Genomic DNA, 15,945 nt, shown 5'->3' with positions numbered 1-15,945 from the left:
CTCTCTCCATCCCCTCCCCCCTCTCTCTCTTTCTCTCTCTCTGCCTTTCTCCATCTCTACTCCCTCAACACCTCTCCCCGTGCTGTAAATGAACTCTATTCTATACTATGCCATCCTGTGGCTGGCACCTCAGGGGGAAGAGGTGCCTCAGCCTGGGCCTGCAGAGGCACCCCCTCCTCCACAACCTACCACACCTCCAGCAAACATATCCCTGCCTTCCTCTCTTTCTTTTTATAAGAAAATAACAACGAGGAGAGACAAAGGGATCTGATAACCAAAAATGGTTGACTCACATGTGGAAGTATAGCTGGAGAAATACGGGCCAGCCCTGAGCTGGAGAATTCAGGGTAGGGAGCACGGAGAACCTAGTGCTCCTGTCTGCTTTGACATTAAATAGGCACCTCAACCATTTGTCCCAGGTTCGAGACCTAAGACTGTCCAGTATTTGATTAAAGCTTGTTTCAATTTTGGCTCAAAAAGTGTGGAACTCTACTTTCTCTCGTGAATGTCAGGTTAAACCGGGAGGAAAATAGAGCCTCTGTGATATATGGGTGAAAAGGTATACCCAAATGTTTGCTTCCATGCAGGAGGAAGCTTTAAGATCTCGTTATCGGTTAGCACAAGCACATCGGAGGCAGAGCCCGGAAGTCTACCTGTCCTGAGGACTTCATGCTGTTGTGGAGTTTCCCTTCAAGGTCAGCACATCCCTTATAATCCGTGGGCTGTATGAAAATCTAAGGAGTCTTCCGGCCCCTCCCTAGGCGGCATCCTCGGTACTTACAAGAACTGTGATCTCTTGCAGGTATTGCTACTGGAGCAGATTAATGATTCCACCACCACCCTCAGAAAGGACTTAGAGAGATGTAGACTGTTAGTAAAAGTTTGGAAGAGTACATTGTAGTAAACTTAGGTTAGCATGCTTTTGCTGGTGGTTTTGATGTGGAAAATCTTAGGGAACAGTTTGAAATTCAGAAAGGCACAGTCTTTTGAAGACAGGGAACAAGAACAATGACCACCCAGCTAATACTAGCTGATGTGCCTCTCTTGCTGAAGGTAGGCTGGCGATCAAGGTGATGACTAATGTCTTCTACTCATTTTTACCCTCAGATTCCTGACAGGATTTATGAAAAAAAATTCTTAATAAGTAGATATGCCCTGAGGATTTACAGTAATAAGGACTGTTTTATATGAAGGTTTAAATTTGTGATGTTCTTAAGATTTTTATAAGATTATATCTTAAGATGGACAATAAAACAATTGCAGGATGTCGATAAGAGAAACTGGCTGAGAAAATTACCTTTCTTCCTTACACTTTGGCAATGTAACAAGTCGGTTGGTTACGAATGTATATGGGCTCTCGAGAATAGTTTGGTGTGGTTTTGTTTATCCGTAATATGTAAAACATTTGATCATGTGTGAGGTGTTGGGAAACATGTTTTTTCCTTATGTATACTCACTGTAATCATTCACTCAAAGGAAAATAGAATATAAACACATTGTGATATTTGAATTGCTGGAAAGATTTTGTTGGGATATACAAGCTGTGTGAGAAAAAATAAAGTTGATGGATTTTGCTCGTTGGAGCTCTGCTCCTTCTACCAAATGTATGTATGTATGCATGTATGTATGTGTGTATGCATGTATTATGTAGTTATGTATGTATGTAGCTATATATGTTTGTATGTTTGTAGGTATGTATGTATGCATGTAAGTATGTATGTATGCATGTATACATGCATGTATCTATGTAGGTATGTATGTAGGTATGTGTGCATGTATGTAGGTAGATAGGTGTGTATGTATGTTTGTAGGTATGTATGTATGTATTTATATAGGTATGCATGTATGTATGTAGGTATGTTTGTATATATGTAGGTATTATGCATGTATGTATGTGTGTATGTATGCATGTACATATGTATGTATGTATGCATGTTTGTATGTAGGTATGCATGCATGCATGTATGTATGCATGTAGGTATGTATGTAGGTATGTATGTGAAAGTGTGTGTATACTTACGTATGTATATGTTCTTTCATCCTTTTCAACAGCTCCAGAGAGATTCCAGAATCTTACACTGGCCTCAGAGAATTTTCACAGGCCCCAGGGCATACTTTACAGTTCTAGAGTATCAAGCTTGGTTCTCCCAGAGAAAAATTTGGTGAGTGATCAATCACCAACTCTATGCCTCACCTCAGTTCACCCTGGCTGTCAGAGCTGGTCTTTGACACCCAGTGAAGAGCATAAGAGGCACTGAGATGCAGAGGGAGTTGTGAGATGTTGTGTAGCAACAACTACACAAAATATATAAAGTAATTCTTAGACCTGTTACTCTGTAAGCTAATTTAGAATGATGAATTAATAAACCAAGAATCTTCTTACCAGACTAAACTATGAAATTCAAAGTAAACAAGTATTACACTTTGAATGCCAATTCCAATTAACCCCACATTCTGAACCTTCCATGAGGCCCAGGGCTCAAGTTAGTATAAGGAAAGAATTTAATTATTTCATAGGTGTCATCTTAGGGACTGGGAAACACAGCTCAGCTGACAAAGTGACTGCCCTGAACACAGAAAGACCTGAATTTGGTACCCCAATTCCACATGAAATGCCCTGATTGCAGTGCTGGGGAAGTAGACACAGGAGGACCCTGGAGCTCACTGGCTAGTAGCTTAGCCCGCCTGAGTGGTAAGCTGCAGGCCAAAGAAAGACCCTGTCTCAGAGGATGACACTGACACTGTCATTTGTTCTCCAGGAGAACAGGTAAACAAGCACCTGCACATAGATCTGCACCCCGGTCAACATACATACACATAAACACGGAGTGCCACCTTCAGCCATAAAGATGTGCATTGAAGACTGCAATTAAATGTGTCAAAGGAGAAAATAAGTTTTCCAGATAAGCACCAAATATGTTGAACCCACCTTTGCTGAGCTTACTAGCTTGTGACTCTTTGAAAGACTAATTTAAATTTGTGGGTCTGAATGTATGTCTTTGTGTGTGTGTGTGTTTGTGTGTGTGTACACATGAGTACATGAATGGAGGAGCATGTGGATGCTGGAAGAAGTTGTCACTGCCCTTGAAACTGCAGTCTCATGGGGTTGTGAACTGCATGACCTAGGTTCTGTCAATGTTGTCATGGACTTGGAGAAATGGAGTGTCATGAGAAGAGTGAGAATGAGAGTGAATATCTTGGAAAACATGGCGCCACCTCAACAAGTCAGTCCTTACGTCAGAGAAACAGCTGCATGGATTTGGTGTTGCAGCATTCTTAATAAAGTCAAATTATGAAATCGGATTAAAACTACACAGGCAGAAGACAGAAACAGAAGATGTAGTGCACACACAGGAGAGAGACAGAGAGGAGAGAAGACTGATATGAAGTCTAGAAATCATTTGTGAACACATATGTCGGTCTGCGTCTGCCCCACCATTGGTTACTACCTGTTGGTTTCAAAAAGCTGTGTTCTACATGTGAGAATAAATATACAGTATTTGTCCTTCTGTGTCATGTTATTTCATAGAATGCTCAGTTCCATCCATTTTTCTGTAATGATGCATCTCATTCTTCCTTATGGCTGAGTAAACCTCAGTTCAGGCTGAGCATTCAGGGAGCTTAATTGTACACACATCTGTGGTTTCCTCATCCTGTTCACCCTTTGCTTATTCTGTAACTCAGCTGCTGTGAACAGGAAGACAACCCACCTGAGTGTGTGCACATGTGTGTCGGGTGCAATGGCCTAGAGGCTTTAGGGTATGTGCACGGGAGTGTAATTTGAGTGTTTTTTATTTTCTTAACTTTAATAGAAAACCTTTTATTTAGTCTTGAATAATTTCCTATGCGTAACATTATATCCTGATTTTATGTGTCTCTCTGCTTTCATTCCCTAAATATTCTTCAAGCCATACCTCACATGATTTTCTCTTCCCATCCATTAATTAATTCTTTGGGGCCCACTGACTCTAGGTAACTCTGCTTGCTGCAAAGTTGAATGACACTGTTGACTTGATCTTGTGCAGTTCATGATACCATGAAAAGTCTTGAGTGCAGTGGCCTCGTCATGTCCAGCAGACACAATTTCTCGGTATTCATCCTCTTCCTCTGGTACTTAGAAGGTTTTTCAAAGTTTTATCTCTGGTTGTTTTATGTGCATGCCTATGTGGTGGCTTGAGTAGGTTTGGCCCCCATAGATGCATGTGTTTCAGTACTGGACTATGGAGAGTGGCATTATTAGGAGGTGTTACATTGTTGGAGTAGGAAGAAGCATGTCTTGTGGGAAGAAGCATGTCACTGTGCAGACAAGCTTTAAGGTCTCCTATGCTCAAGCTCCACACAGTATGGAATCAGAACCTCCTCCTGGCTGCCTGTGGGAAACGGTCCCCTTCTGCAGCTTGCCGACCAAGACAGGACTCTTGGCTCCTCCAGCACTATGGTTGCCTGGAGGCTGCCATGCTTCCAGCTGAAGATAATGAACTGAACCTCTGAAACAGGGAGTCAACCCAAATTAAATGTTTTACTTTGTAAGAGTTGTCTTGCACATGTTGTCCCCTCACAGCAATAGAACACTAAGATTGTGGTTTTCCCTGTGTACATGTATGTGTACACGGTGTGTTCTTGGTGCCCACAGAAGCTAGAAAAGGCTGATCTCTGGAACGGAAGTTACAGATGGTAGTGAGCTGCCAGCCACGACAGGCCTTTGCCTACTGTTTGGGTTCTTACACAGCCTTTCTCCCCCCCTTTTCTTAATCTAGCTAATACCCTAATACCAGTTAGGAGAGAAAAGGGGGATAGAAGGTGTTGTGTTTTATAAAGGAGAGAAGGAATATGTTTAGTGGATGTGTAGCCAGGTGTGTGGGAAGGGGGTGTCTCTGCAGGCCCATGCTGAGGCACCCCTTCCCCCTGAGGGACCAGCCACACAATGGTATAGGATAGAATTGAGTTTATTTAGTCATTGGAAACTGAGTTTAGGTAAGGAAGTAGCAGGTTACATCTGTGGGAGCTTACATCTGAACTTATGTAGTGTTTATCATGAAGTCTGTAAGAAATCTAGCAGTCTTAGCTAGTTAACCAATTTATTAATGAGCAAATATAGTGGTGGGTTACCTATTGTAAGGAGCTAGGTCTGTTTTCTAACTGTCAAGCTACAGTTACCTTAGCTGTCAATATAGTCAGAAATCTGGGAATAAATTATAACCTGGGAGTCATGTACTAATAAAAATGACAGAGCTTCACCTATGGTCCACTACCTAAACAGTTCTCAGGTCCCTGTGGTCTCCATGGCAACATGGCTGGAGTCAGTCTGGCTTTTCAGCCCAGAAGAAAGAAAAATCCCTTTTCCTGTGGAGTTAGATACATGTAAAATGAGAAATGATGCACCTTGACTTGGGCAATATGAGACATTTGACTCTCAGGGTATCCTGGTTTGTTCACAGTGTAGACCTAGCACTGGCAGTGGGCAAGGCAATGGCGGTGTTTCTCAATGGTTACCATACTGCAATCCAGGTAGACCCTTGTTGCTGTGACCATATCTTCTCAGAGACCTTAGGGCATAACGGTCAGACTTTGGGATTCTCTGTTGACAATAGTAATTATTGAACATACATGAGTTGGACAACCTGTGTTTGCTTTCGAGAATGTACTGGCTAAGAGAGCATACTATACCTGAAAGGCAGTAGAAAAGCTAAGGGTCAGCATATCTTTATAAAAGGCAGTGGTCTTTAACCTTGTATTGTTTAAAAAAAATCATTATTTGCCAAGGCAGGATACAATGGAAACTTTACCTTGTTAAGTGACCTTGACTTCTTAAGTGACTTATATCAGTAGAGAAAAGGCGTGAAGAGGTACACACACAGAGACAAATGACAGTTTTGTCTGTTGTACACTTGGCTTAGAGTCAATGTGGACCAGATTGGAAAGGAACCAGAGGGCTGACAGTGGTGGCTCTGGGCTGCAGGCTCTGGGCAGGCAGTGCCTGATTCCCCTGGAAAGAACTGAGAATGAAACAGAGAACATCAGAGGAGCTGGGGAGAGGCTCTGGGGACTGGCATTGCTGTAACTAATGCAAAGAGAGCAGATGGCTATACACATGTGCGATCCTAGCCCTGATCAACACTGAAGTTTTGACCTGCTCTGGTTAGACCTGGGCGGGTTCACTGAGCCAGAGACAGGCACACCCTCACGTGCAGCTGAGGCACCTGGCACCCCAAGCTGTGGCAGGGGCTGGAAATTCCTGTGCACAGCCTGCAGACCCCCAGGAACCACAAAAGGCCAGATGGCATGCACACTGAGGGAGAAGTTTTCTCCCCTCCCCTATCTGCCTGTCACCCTAGCTGTCCAGCACACAGAGACAGCAGCAGTGAAAGTGGCAGCACAAGTCTACCTGCACAGCACAGACACAAGCAAGTGGGACAGGGCGAAAGCTGCATTTTTCTGCCGCAGCCTCAGAGCTCCTACCCACATCACAAATGCTGGACAGCCAGGTGGGGAGAGTCAGAGAGACAGAGACAGAGAGAAAGACAGAGTAGGGGTCAGGGTAGACGACCAAGGGAAAGCAGCAGCCTTTCAGCTACAAGTGGCAGAGCAAGAGAATGAAGGGGAGAAGGGAAAGCCTACGGATGGTTATGTAGAAAGTTGTTTTAAAAGTGCCACTTAAATGGCCATGTAGAGATACTGTTTGTTGGGTACTGTGAATTAGACCTAGAAATGCCTGGTAAGTAGGGACAAAGCAGCAAAGACCAACACGTTCGGTGTGGAAGTTGCGTGCGCAGGAAGCTGAGCTCTGAGTGCCTCCAAAAAGAAACAGGAGAGAGCACACATTAGCAGCTTGACAGCACACCTAAAAGCTCTAGAACAAAAAGAAGCAAATATATCCAAGCGAAGTAGAAGGCAGGAAATAATCAAACTCAGGGCTGAAATCAACCAAGTAAAAACAAAAAGGAATATACAAAGAATCAACAGTACCAGGAGCTGGTTCTTTGAAAAAATCAAGGAGATAGATAAACCCTTAGCCAGACTAACCAGAGGGCACAGAGAGTGTATCCAAATTAACAAAATCAGGAATGAATAGGGAGACATAACCACAGAAACTGAGGAAATTCAAAAAAAGTCAGATCCTACTACAAAAGCCTATATTCAACAAACTTGGAAAATCTGGAGGAAATGGACAATTTTATAGACAGATACCAGATACCGAAGTTAAATCAGGACCAGATAAACCATCTAAACATCCCACAACTCCTAAAGCGATAGAAGCAGTTATTAAAAGTCTTCCAACCAAGAAGAGCCCAGGACCAGATGGGGTTAGTGTAGAATTCTATCAGACCTTCATAGAAGACCTCATACCAATATCTGTCCAAACTATTCCACAAAATAGAAACAGCAGGAGCACTGCCCAGTTCCTTCTATGATACCACAATTATTCTTATACTTAAACCACACAAAGACCCTACAAAGAAAGAGAACTTCAGAACAATTTCCCTTATGAATATTGACACAAAAATACTCAAGAAAATTCTTGCAAACCAAATCCAGGAACACATCAAAACAATCATCCATCATGATCAAGTAGGCTTCATCCCAGGGATGCAGGGATGGTTCAATATACAGAAATCCATCAAAGTAATCCACTATGTAAACAAACTCAAAGAAAAAAAAAGCATGATCATTTCATTAGATGCTGAGAAAGCATTTAACAAAATTTAACACCCCTTCATGATTAAAGTCTTGAAAAGATCAGGATTCAAGGCCCATACTTAGACACAGTAAAAGCAATGTAAAGCAAACCAATAGCCAACATTAAGCTAAATGGAGAGAAACTTGAAGCAACCCCAATAAAACCAGGGACTAAAGGTTGCACACTGTCTCCCTACTTATTCAACATAGTCCTTGACGTTCTAGCCAGAGCAATCAGACAACAAAAGGAGATCAAAGGGATACAAATTGGAAAGGAAGAAGTCAGAATATCCTATTTGCAGGTGATATGATAGTATACCTAAGTGACCCCAAGACTTCCACCAGAGACCTACTAAGCCTGATAAACAACTTCAGCAAAGTGGCTGGGTATAAAATTAAACAAATCAGTAGCCTTCCTCTACTCAAAGGATAAACAGGCTGAGAAAGAAATTAAAGAAATGACACCCTTCACAATAGTCACAAATAACATAAAATACCTCCATGTGACTCTAACCAAGCAAGTGAAAGGTCTGTAGGACAAGAACTTCAAAACGCGTGAATGACCCTAGATACAACCCACAGACCAATGAAGCTCAAGAAGGGTGACCAAAGTGTGGTGTTTCAGTCCTTCTTAAAAGGCGGAACAAAAATATTCATAGGAGAGGATATGGAGAGAAAGTTTGGAGCAGAGACTGAAGGAATGACCATTCAGAGCCTGCCCCACCTGGATACACAGCATATATACATACAGCCTGATGTAGTGAAAGATCCCCGAAGAGAGAGACCCTTATTCAAGTCTTGGGAAATCGTGGACCCCAGACACAGAGAGACCATTTTGGATGTAATAAGCAAAGGTGAGGTTTATTACGGAGATCTATTACGGGGATCTCCGGGCCGACATGTATCCCACGCAGGAGACAGAGGTGTCGACCCAGACTTTTAGAAGCAAGGGGTTTTTATAGGGTGAGGAACAGGGGGTTGGGGACAGTCGGCGCGGCTATAAGTGATTGGCTCATTCAAACGTAGCAGTGAAATTACAGCACAGCAGAAGAGTACGTGCTGACTGGGGCGTTCAGGATTTTAGAAGCCAGGGGCTTATCAGGGTTTAAAGGACATCTGGTTAAGGCGTGACTCTGAGTAAGCTGGGGGAGGTGCCCTCCTGCCAAATGGTTTATGAGTCAGTCCTGATAGCTTGGGCTGGTTCCTGCATTCCTTTTCTTTATCTTTATGGCCTGTCAGTCCTGGCTGCAGGGCGGGCCCCGCCGTGCCTGGACAGTGTTTAGCCCTGAGTCTGTGGATTTTGAAACTTATTCTTTTAATTTTATATTTTTAAACCTTAAATCTGTATAATTTTCCTTTCAGTAGCTGTCTCCTGAGAGTCTCAGTCAGAGTGTTGCTGTAAAAATATAACAAATGTCTTTTATTCCCCATTACGTCGGGCACTGTGGCGCCCCAAGATATCTGCTCGATATCCTAAGTCTCAGTCAGCAAAGCGTCTCACCTTTGCTCCATCCCTGTTTCCATGCCAGAAACACACATCCCAACTCTGTGGTGGCTCAGTGTCTCCCGCCTCCGCACACTTTCCTACACTTAAATGGCTACATGAAACAACACACAACACAATAACCTTTGACCCAATTGATAAGATAGAATTGCCCACCTAAACATACAAAGCCCAATATCATCCATCCCTTAAGCACAATAATAACAACCTGTAATACAGAGTGGAATCTTAACGTCACCTTCCATGTTGTCCGACAGCTCCTTTCTCTCCCCTCTGTCTCTCCCTCTTTCCGTTCCAGTCTCCTCCTCTTCCTTCAAATTTTCTCCCGCCTTCTCATCCAATTACAGGCCTTCTTCTATCCTGTAGGTGCCCTCACCTGTATTTTACAAATTAAATGGAGAGAAGGTTCTGGTGAAGTCATCTGAGTCCTGAGTAATGACTAGGCAGCCGGCCTTGGGGCAGCAGAATTAACATCAAAATGCAGATAACTACAGGGCAAACCACAACACCAGAGCAAGTCAAACACAGAGGCCAATGCTAACAGCAAGCATTAACTGAGCACAGGGTCCCTGTTGGAGGAATTAGAGAAAGGACTGAAGGAGCTGAAGGGGCTTGCAACCCCATTAGAACAACAATACCAACCAACCAGAGTTCCCCAGGGACTAAACCACTACCCAAAGAATAAACATGGACTTACCTGTGGTTCCACCTGCCTATGTAGCAGAGGATGGCTTTGTTGGGCACCAATGGGAGGAAAAGCCCTTGGTCCTGCCAAGGCTGGTCTCCTGCCCCCAACCCCCGCCCCAATGCAGGAGAATGTCAGTTGGGAATGGGAAGGGGGTGGTTGGGGTGGGAACACCCTTATAGTAGAAGGGGAGGGGGATGGGATATGGGGCTTATGGCTGGGAAACCGAGGAAACTGCAGGCCCATGCTTAGGTATCCCTTCCCCCTGAGGGACCAGCCACACACACAATGGTATAGTTAGAATATAGTTTATTCAGGGCATGGAGAGGGGAGTTGAAGGAGTAGAGACAAAGAAAGACAGAGAGACAGAGAGAGGGAGAGAGGGAGAGAAGAAGCTGGGCTTTTTTGGGCCCTCCTCCGTCAGTGCAATAATCTGAATCTCTTCATCTTATCCTCTAGCAGCCCCTTCAGAAGAGTTAAAAATGTCAGCAACATTCTTCACCAAAACATCACAAGAATGGTCTCTAGACAACATAGTAAAATTCTGCTCCTCTGAAACCTCTTAAGCCAGGCCCCCAGAATTCAAATCACCCTCAGCACCAATGTCTTCCATATTTCTACTAATATGGCCCATTAAGCATTCCATTGCTTTCCCAATCCAAAGCTCCAAAATCCACATTCCTCTAAACAAAACTTGGTCAGGCCTAGCACAGCAATACTCACTCTCTGTTACCAACTTCTGTCTTATTTTGGGGCTTCATTGCTGTAAACAGCTGTCACAACCAAGGTAAGTACCACTTACAAAGGACAACATTTAATTGGAGTTGGCTTACAGTTTCGCAGGTTCAGTTCATTGTCGTGATAGTGAGAAGCATTGCAGCATTCAGCTAGACATGATCCTGGAGGCCAGTACTTCTACGTTTTCATCCTAAGGCAACCAGGATGGGTCTCCCTTCTTCTCTAGACAGAGCTTGAGCACTAGGAGCTCTCAAAGACCATTTACCCAGTAACACACTTCCTCCAACAAGGACACATCTCCTCCAATAAGATCACACCTCCTAGTAGTGCCACTTTCCATGGCCCAAGGATATTCAAACCCCCACAGTCCCTAAACGAATGTCACATCCGACCTTCATACTTGCTTATCCAGAGCAGCTGAGATGGTTGTGCTCTGTGTCTGGTGAAGCAGGGCTAACTCTAACTGCTTAGACCCTTCTGTAATGACCCTGTCTGTCTTCCAGGAGAGGATTTCATCTGGGAAACAGAGACAGTGACTGGAAAATGAGCATCACTGTCGATCAGGACACAGACTACGCTGAACTGGTTCTGTCTATAGGAGAAATCACACTTGGAGAGAAAAATAGGAATTCAATGAAAGATAGTCAACGGAGAAGAAAGGAGACCAAAAATTTCTTACAGGCTGTGTGTACCCTGCTGAATTCTGGAGGGGGCGTGGTCAAGGCTCGCATTAAAAATCAAGACTACAGCTTCACCCGAGATGGAATAGGACAGGATTTGGTAAATTCCTTACCTGGTATCCTGAAACTTCCTCATGAATATCTGGATTACATGCAGGACAAAGACTATTTTTTCATTTTTGTGAAAGCATGGATGGTGAATCAGAGAGGTCCAGGGATCACCACCTTGAAAACCAACTTGTACAGCAGAAGCATCTCATCCTCAATTGAACTGAAAGCAGTCAATGCAGTGAAGTTCCTCAAATCCAGGAAATGTTCCAAAGGGAGATCACCTGGAATAATCGACTGTAATGAAATACTAAATGAATGTCTTAACTTATTTAACAGAGACTGTTTTGCCTATAAAGAGACATTCTGTTTCACTAAATCCACACATGCTGAAGTAAAATTGACTCCTATGAAAAATATTTTAGAGATCCTCCCTCAAATTGTTTCTTCATTTGCAAACGCCGATGGGGGATATTTGTTCATTGGCTTGGATGGGAAAAAACAGCAAATAACTGGCTTTGAAGCAGAGAAGAGCGACCTTGTGCATCTAGAGAGTGAAATAGAAAAGTGCATCCGACAGCTGCCTGTCACTCACTTCTGTGAGGAGAAGGAGAAGATCAAGTACACGTGCAAATTCATGGAAGTGCACAAACCCGGAGCCGCATGTTCATACGTGTGTGCGCTCAGAGTGGAGAGATTCTGCTGTGCAGTGTTCGCTGCAGAGCCCGAATCCTGGCACGTGGAAGACAGCTGTGTGAAGAGGTTTACCGCAGAGGAATGGGTGAAACGCCAGATGGATGGCCCAGCATGTGAGAAACAGAGATTAATAATCAGCTTCCTCTGGGCTGAGGGGGTTGGAAGATGCTTTCTGGGACTTGGGCAGCCTGAGAAGTCCTCAAATATCAACAGCTAATTTATTGATCTCTGCTAGATACAATCTGTAGTTCACAACCCCTTGTTTTTTTGACCCACTTAGAATATTCCCTATAGAACGTACATTACCTGCTTATGTAGTACTGTGAGGTGTTTCCTTCAGAGTGACCACGTCTCATGCAATCTGCCTCTCTAGAACTGGAGCAGGAACAGGAAGGGGCCAGGCTTCATAATTCCTCTCTAGGTCTTTTCATCTCTCCCAGGAGCTCAAGCTGAGATCCCCGCCAAGTCTCAGGCCAGAGGAAAATGCAGCCCAGCTTTTTACACCATAATAGTGAGAGCGTTGTCCTGTCCTGGCCTCATGGCTTACTCATTTCCCTCAGAAAGCTGAACAGCACAGCCTTGCATGGTCACTGTCCTTCCTGTACACTGACCTTCACACATCCAGGCAGAGTTGCCTATCCAGTCCCTCTTGCCTCATTCCAGGCCGTTGCTTGTTCATATCTCTCCTACAACAAGGCTTCTATAGCTCACCCTCAGGTAACCACTGCCCTGATCTCCTTTTTCATTGTCAACTTTCTTTTTCAGTCATCTTTCACTAACAGTGTGACAAGCACATTAGAAAATCAGTTTATATTCCGGTACACAGGTATGGCCGCTGGTTGAGAGATGGGGCCACCCACCTATCTCAAACCAGAAACGTTCCTGTCCAAAGGAAAGACAGGGACAAAAAGAGTCTGAAGGAAGGGCTATTCAGAGATTGCCCCCTTGGGCATCCATCCTGTCTGCAGACACCAAACCTGACACTATTTCTGTAGTCAAAGACAACTGCTGACAGGAACCTGGGGTGGCTGTTCCTTGGGAAGTTCAGCCAACAAGAGACCAGTGCCAATGTGGATGCTTGGAGCCAACCATCAGACTGAGCTCGGGGACACCAGTGGGGGAGTTGCAGAAGATCTGGAAGAGCAGAGGGGGATTGCAACCCCATAGAAAGAACAACATCAGCTGGTCGGCCACCCAGTGCTCCCAGGGACTAGACCAAAAACCAAGGAGTGAACAGGGAGGGATCCATGGCTCCAGATACATATATAGCAGAGGATGACCTTGTCTGACATTAATGGAAGGAGAGACCTTTGGTCCTATGGAGATTTGATGCCCCAGCGTAGGGGAATTCTGGGGCAAGAGGGGGGAGGGGGAAAGGGCAGATGTTGAAGGGCAGTTTGTAGAAGGGTAACCTTGAAACGAGATATCATTTGAGATGTAAATGAATAGAAAGATTAGTGAAAAACAAAATGACAAAAAAAAAAAAAGAAAAGGGAGAAAATCGGGTTATGAAAAGAATACATTCCAGCGTTTGGCCATTTTGATTGCTAGTCAAGCAGGTATGGGCCTCATTACTGTGGGGCCTGGGCTAACCTGTGCTCCTTTGAGAATCTGTCCCTCATCAACCCCTTATTCTTTCTTTGGCTCTTTTTCCCCATTCGTTCCTCTGCCTTAGAGATTCTTCCCTTCTTCACACTGGCACACAAATAGAACCTCAAATGTTACTCCAAAAGGAAGAATAGTGCTGCCATTTTATCTGCTTTCAGGCCAGGAAAGCCTGACGTGAAACTAGCATCAGCAACTTATGCAGTCTCTGAAAACATCAGCTTCCTCAGATGCTTCACAAACTCATGTCTTCACCAGGGCTGCATTTTACCCCCCTGGATTTAACTGCTGTTAAAGGAAAGCAAACATGGGGAATTTTCTTAGTTGATAGGATGCTTCCCTAGCCTGTAAGAGGCCCTGGCTTCACTCACTGTGCTCCATAAAACCCTAAGGCTTGTCGTGGTGATCCACTTAGGGCCCACAGTCTCTGGAATTGGAGGCAGATGGATAAGAAATTCAAGCTCACCCTTGCCTACGTAGTCAGTTGCTGCCACGCGGGGCTGTGCAAGCCCATGTTCACTTTGTAAAATCAAAGAACACAAAGTAAAACATATCCATTTAATTAATACATTGAACACATTACTGTTACTTTTTTTTATTTAGGGTCGTGTAGAGGACTTTAGTAGCATCAAAGTGTAATTTGGGGATTTGTATTTGACCTCAAAATTTAACCTCAGTTATCTAACCCCATTTCCTATTAAGAATATACAGTTCAACTGGGACTTTCAGTGCACTTGCAATAGTTATTGAATAGCATGCCCTATGGAAATTTAAAATTGCCTTTGTCTTCAATGGTTTTTCTAAGCAAAACAATGAAGGCCCTCTTCAGTCAAGCAGACTGCCACACAGTCCCCTTAGCTGCTGTCCTTCTGACAATCCTGATGCTCTTCAGCAGAGTGCTCGCCTTCCAGGTAGATTCACTGTGGCTGCCTACCTTGGTTGCCGTGACTAGGTTCCAGCCTCCTTCCTCAGCTGGGCTCTGTGGTGAAAGGTGTCTCCAGGCTTCCTGCACTGGGAGTGTTACTTGTTTTCAGGTCCTTCCAGTAACTTTGTCCCAAACAGTAACCCTCCCCATCATACACACACACACACACACACACACACACAGAGAGAGAGAGAGAGAGAGAGAGAGAGAGAGAGAGAGAGAGAGAGAGAGAGAGAGAGAAAGAGAGAGAGACAGAGACAGAGAGAGCGAGCAAAGACAGTACCTAACAATATGTAATATGTACATGTCACATATAAAGTGTAATATTGGGTCATATGGAGACAGACAAAATGGATTTCCTCCACAGTGATAATTTGTTGTGTTTCTTTTCTTGTCTAGCGATATCTGGAAAGGTGATTGGCTCTCCAGAAGCCCTCTGCGGGAAACTGGTCTCACCACAGGAAGCGCATGAGCAGTTGCTCTGGGCACAGTTGGACTCGCTTCCTAATGGAACGCTGGTCGTCACTAAGAGGTGGGCTTTGGATCTACCCTTGCAAGACAAGCACGGAGTCATCTTGGATACGCTTCGTATTTCCCAGGACAGTCTCCTGACCCTGCATGGCTTTGTCCTGGGAGGTGAAGACCTGGAAGATGACAGCACTCTTCTGAGGGAACTAGGCGCTGAGTTAAAGGGCTATTATAGACAAACCGCCCTAACACTAAAGCAGACGCTGATAAATCTCAGTGGTTGCACTGGGAAAGTAGGCATTTTGACAAAGATAACATACTTGTGTCTTAACAAGGCAGTGTCTCTTTATGATTCAAGCTCGAAAATACACTATCCCACAAAATATTATCTGACAACAAAGACAGTAAGGGACTTGGAGAAGGCTTTGCTGAAGTATTGTGTAATCCGTGTAACTACTCCTTCTCTCTGATGAAATGCATGGTGCCTTTAATGCACAGAAGGCACTCTAGCTAGAGATCAGAACAAAGAAAATTATTTATCATGTTGTTCCCTATGAGGTATTGATAGTATGATATGAAGATGGCAATATTATTCAACGTTGTTCATTAACAGTCGATGACATTCATGTCATCGAGTTCTTTGTGCTGCTGATTAACACCTGAAAGGGTATTTACTGGATTGTAAATACCCTTTGAGGTGTTAATGCATACGAGTGTTGTGCATTATTTGGAAACGTTCTCCTTTATATCTACATTTGTGAATGATTAAATTTGTCAACCTTTGTCCCCTGGGGGTGATTATATATGTTGTAACTTTTGCTGCAGCTCCAGCCCCGGGGATCTAGGTGTGAGAAAGAGAAAATAAACTCAAGGAGTTTGTATCTGCCTTACATATGGTGATGTGACCCATGAAGTCCCA

General features: G+C 44.0%; 1 protein-coding gene and 1 long non-coding RNA gene across 2 annotated transcripts; both read left to right on the top strand.

The window, feature by feature from the left end:
• Positions 1-622: 622 nt before the first annotated feature.
• Positions 623-1,574, top strand: LOC116909515. The gene is made up of 2 exons (XR_004389078.1): positions 623-695; positions 803-1,574. It is a non-coding gene; the product is annotated as an uncharacterized LOC116909515 (long non-coding RNA).
• Positions 1,575-11,147: 9,573 nt separating this feature from the next.
• LOC116910383 (schlafen family member 12-like) lies at positions 11,148-15,496 on the top strand. The gene is made up of 3 exons (XM_032914227.1): positions 11,148-12,141; positions 14,428-14,544; positions 14,958-15,496. Exons 1-3 carry the CDS (start codon positions 11,148-11,150, stop codon positions 15,494-15,496), a joined length of 1,650 nt encoding a protein of 549 aa, XP_032770118.1.
• Positions 15,497-15,945: the final 449 nt, after the last annotated feature.

Source organism: Rattus rattus, chromosome 9 (genome assembly GCF_011064425.1).
Source record: "Rattus rattus isolate New Zealand chromosome 9, Rrattus_CSIRO_v1, whole genome shotgun sequence".
In the NCBI taxonomy this organism is placed as follows: domain Eukaryota; kingdom Metazoa; phylum Chordata; class Mammalia; order Rodentia; family Muridae; genus Rattus; species Rattus rattus.
Note: the sequence above shows the minus strand (reverse complement) of the source record. Positions and strands in the feature narration are given on the sequence as shown.